General features: G+C 41.0%; 2 protein-coding genes across 2 annotated transcripts in view; both read right to left on the bottom strand.

The window, feature by feature from the left end:
* The window catches only part of LOC102041309 (dynein heavy chain 9, axonemal), an 83113-nt gene extending 80919 nt beyond the window's left edge, over positions 1–2194 (bottom strand). Inside the window, exons 1-2 of the mRNA XM_031062688.1 lie at positions 2116–2194; positions 302–463 (exon numbers count right to left, since the gene is read on the bottom strand). Coding sequence (XP_030918548.1) covers positions 302–382 — 81 coding nt within the window. The 5' untranslated portion in view covers positions 383–463; positions 2116–2194. The remainder of the gene's footprint in view (positions 1–301; positions 464–2115) is intronic.
* Positions 1414–3448, bottom strand: part of DNAH9 (dynein axonemal heavy chain 9) — a 55508-nt gene continuing 53473 nt past the window's right edge. The window contains 3 exon segments of the mRNA XM_031062697.1: positions 1414–1419; positions 2116–2258; positions 2356–2434. Of these exon segments, the coding sequence (XP_030918557.1) occupies positions 1414–1419; positions 2116–2258; positions 2356–2434 (228 nt within the window).

Below are 3448 nucleotides of genomic sequence, written 5' to 3'. Positions count from 1 at the left end.
AATATAATATAATATACATAGTGTAGCATAACATAATATAGTGTAGTATAACATAATATAACGTAGTATAACATAGTATAACATAGCTGTAGTATAACATAATGTAATATAACAATATAACATAATATAACAATTTCATATAATAATAAGTTAGCCTTCTAAGAACATGGAGTCAGATTCACCTTTCCTTCCTGCCACGGCAAACCCTGAAAATACCCCACCCTGGCTGTGGCCAGCGCTGTCCCCAGTGTCCCCCAGTGTCCCCCAGTGTCCCCAGCAGAGGATCTGTGCTGGTGCTCACCTGCAGGGTGTCCATGTCCCGCAGGAAGCAGAGGCTGACGGACTCCAGGGCCTGGCGGGGCCAGGGCTGGAAGCAATCCATGGTGGTGCAGCTGGCCAGCGCTGGGAAGCGGCGGCTGCGGAGGCGCAGCTTGGGGCCCACGGGGGACAGGCACAGAGCCACCTGAGGAGCAGGAGAGGGCACTGAGGAGCAGGGCAGAGGCAGGGAGAGCAGCACCTGCCCTGCTGCTGAAACAGAGGGAATGTTTAATAGATTTCCATCTATTTCAGATTTAGGTAAAATGCGCTGTTTTAAATTATTAAGTCTGTAGCTTGCTTACATAGATGAGATGTGTTGTTTAGTCTGTGCTCCAAACTACCTGTCCTCACAAAAAACTTATACTCACAAAACTATTTTAACTGAGAGAAAATAATGTAAAAAGAGATAAGAAAGGCCTCTTAAACTTTGAAACATAAACTACAAGAAACAAACAAAATGACATAAGAGTTCTTTCTGTACTTTCTAATAAAAAAAATAGCTACAAGTGTAACACAAAACTAGTATATTAGTTCTTAAAGTAGATTTAAAAACTAATAAATATATGCATACTTGTATATATGCATAGAGTTTTATAATAAGTTTATGCATATTTATTTTACTAGTTTTTTACTAGTAAAATATTTTACTAGTAAAGTACTGGAACTAGCTACTAATATTTTACCAGTAAAAACTAGTAAAATAAATATGCATAAACTTATTATAAAACTCTATGCTTACATACAAGTAAAAGATTTTTAAAAGTTCAGAATTCTCAAAGGTACACATGTTCTTTAAGAAGAACAATCCCCACATGAGTCCAGCACTATAATAAACATACCAGCTTTACAACTTTTACAAGTTGTAGAGTTAGTTGTTTTTTTCACACAAATCACAGCCCATCTCGGGCTCCATGACCCCTTTGATGCTTTAAGTTTTCGATTCTGTGCTTTGGTGTAGTTCTGAGCTTCATATGAAGTGCTGGTGAGGTCTCTTCACAGAGCAGGCAGACTGTTGCAATGTGTTTGCAAGGGTTAGGCCACAGTGTGCACAAGCCAGACTGCTTCTAAGTTTGTTATCAAAGCCTCAGGAATTCATCAAGGCTATTGGAACATAAATTGGGCTAAATTAAGAAAGAATAGGCTGAGAAACTGAATACCAAGACCACAAGGACTGTGAAACACCTGGACTGTAACCAATCACATACTCTGAGAAATGCAGGCAGAAAATGAGTGAACAAGACAAAGGCACCAATCAAGAAGTGTGTGCTTAGTAGTTTGTAGAATCCATAAATATATGTGTAATGTAAAAAATTAACAGACTCTGCGTGATCATATTGGTCAGTTGCTCAGGAGTCCTGGATTCCCACAATAGGAGGCAAAACAATTCCTTCTCTAGCTGGGGACCAAGGACAAATGATCCAAATCTCGGGCCCAAGAGCACAAACAACATGGACTGAGAAAAACAAGAAGGATGGGACTTCATAACCTAAAATTATAACTGGACAATTAACTCCAATATGCAAATGGACCACAGATGGAAACTAAACTTTGTTTATGAATATGTCTTGAAGAGCTGGTTTTTAGCCTTGGTTCACAGAAAAACCAAGATAGGGTAGAGGCCTTGTACCTTCTGGGGCTTGGAGCTCTGGAATTTTGTCTTTCTGGCTAGGGAAAAGTACTGGAACTAGCTACTAAAACAATAACAGGCTACACATATGAGTGTGAAGAACACAGAGCATCTATAAAAGGAAAAAGGCAAAAAATCATTCAGCACCAACCCCTTGTGCTCCATCTCACCTTCAGCTGCCGTCGGACGCGCTCGATGAAAAACCTCCAGCAATTCTCCCTGGAATCCACCAGCCCCCGGCCCCTGACTTCATTCCTCACGCTGCTGATGATGTTTTCCACTTCATCATCAGGGAAGAGATCTGGGATTTCCCCTAGGAGAGGAGGGCATGTTGGGTTTACACATGTGGATGTTGTTGCAGTCTCAGAGCAAGGGGAAGCTGCTGTTCCCCTCTTCAGGGGCTCAGGGACGTCCCCTTTTCAGGTAAAACCCCTGCACCAGGTCCCCCTGGGCCCCAGAAGCAGCAAAGGGGCACACAAGGTCATTCTGCTGAAAAATAAACATTTGTGAGAGCAAACTTCCGTATAAAACACAAGGGAAAAGAAGATAGAATAGAGTCAAAGTACAGAAAATAATTTTTTTAGCTCTGCAGTCTAATTAGATTAAAAAAGAAATATTCAAATCCCTAATATGCCATATGTATTATAAAGTCATTGGAGTTTTGCAAGTGCATTAACTACACGTAAAATTTTTGCAGCTGTTCGGGGCCCTTTCCAGCAGTGGCCAAATAACTCCCAGACCATCCAAACATTTTACAAGTTACAAATCTTCGAAAAAACTTTTATAAGTTAATAGTTAAGCAGCTGTTTGCCAAAAATGCAAGCAACCACTTTTTTTTTTTTGTGGTGTTTCCTTAATATATCACATATTCACTTCCTTTCTGGCTTCTGATTTGATTAAAATCATCATTATTGAGCCAGATACTTTCAATACGAGCACTGATCACTTAGGGAAATACACTAATCAGAAATCTCCTCACTCATCAAAGAGATTAAAAGGTATATTTTGTTCCAGATAATGACAACAAGTGAAACAAATAATTAAGACACTTCCCACTATCTCAGGTTGCTCCAAGCCCCGTCCAGGCTGGCCCTGGACATTTCCAGGGATCCAGGGGCAGCCACAGCTGCTCTGAGCACCCTGTGCCAGGGCCTTCACTTTAAACTTAAGGATAGCTAATTGAACAGAAGCCAAAAAGGACCACCTGGGCAATTTAGTAGAAAAAGAAGTGAACAAAGAAACTAACTGTTTTTGTAAGGTGTTTTACCAGGAGTAAGGACCTCTTGCACCTGGTTCAGTTTTTCTCTGTTTGTTATTTTGCCTTTTATTAACCCTTTCTGTTTCCAACACTGCCACAGAAGCCATCCTGCTGATTTTTATGCCTCCAAGGGTAGCTGAGCTATCTTGGGTGTGCTATAGAACTCTGAGAGCTTATGAGACCTGGCTGGAGGAGGCTCCTGTAACACGAGGGCTGTACCTGATGCCAAGAAGGCGTTGAACAGC

Source organism: Geospiza fortis, unplaced genomic scaffold (assembly GCF_000277835.1).
Source record: "Geospiza fortis unplaced genomic scaffold, GeoFor_1.0 scaffold485, whole genome shotgun sequence".
NCBI classification, from domain to species: domain Eukaryota; kingdom Metazoa; phylum Chordata; class Aves; order Passeriformes; family Thraupidae; genus Geospiza; species Geospiza fortis.
The sequence above is the reverse complement of the archived record's forward strand: the minus strand, read 5'-3'. Positions and strand labels throughout refer to the sequence as shown.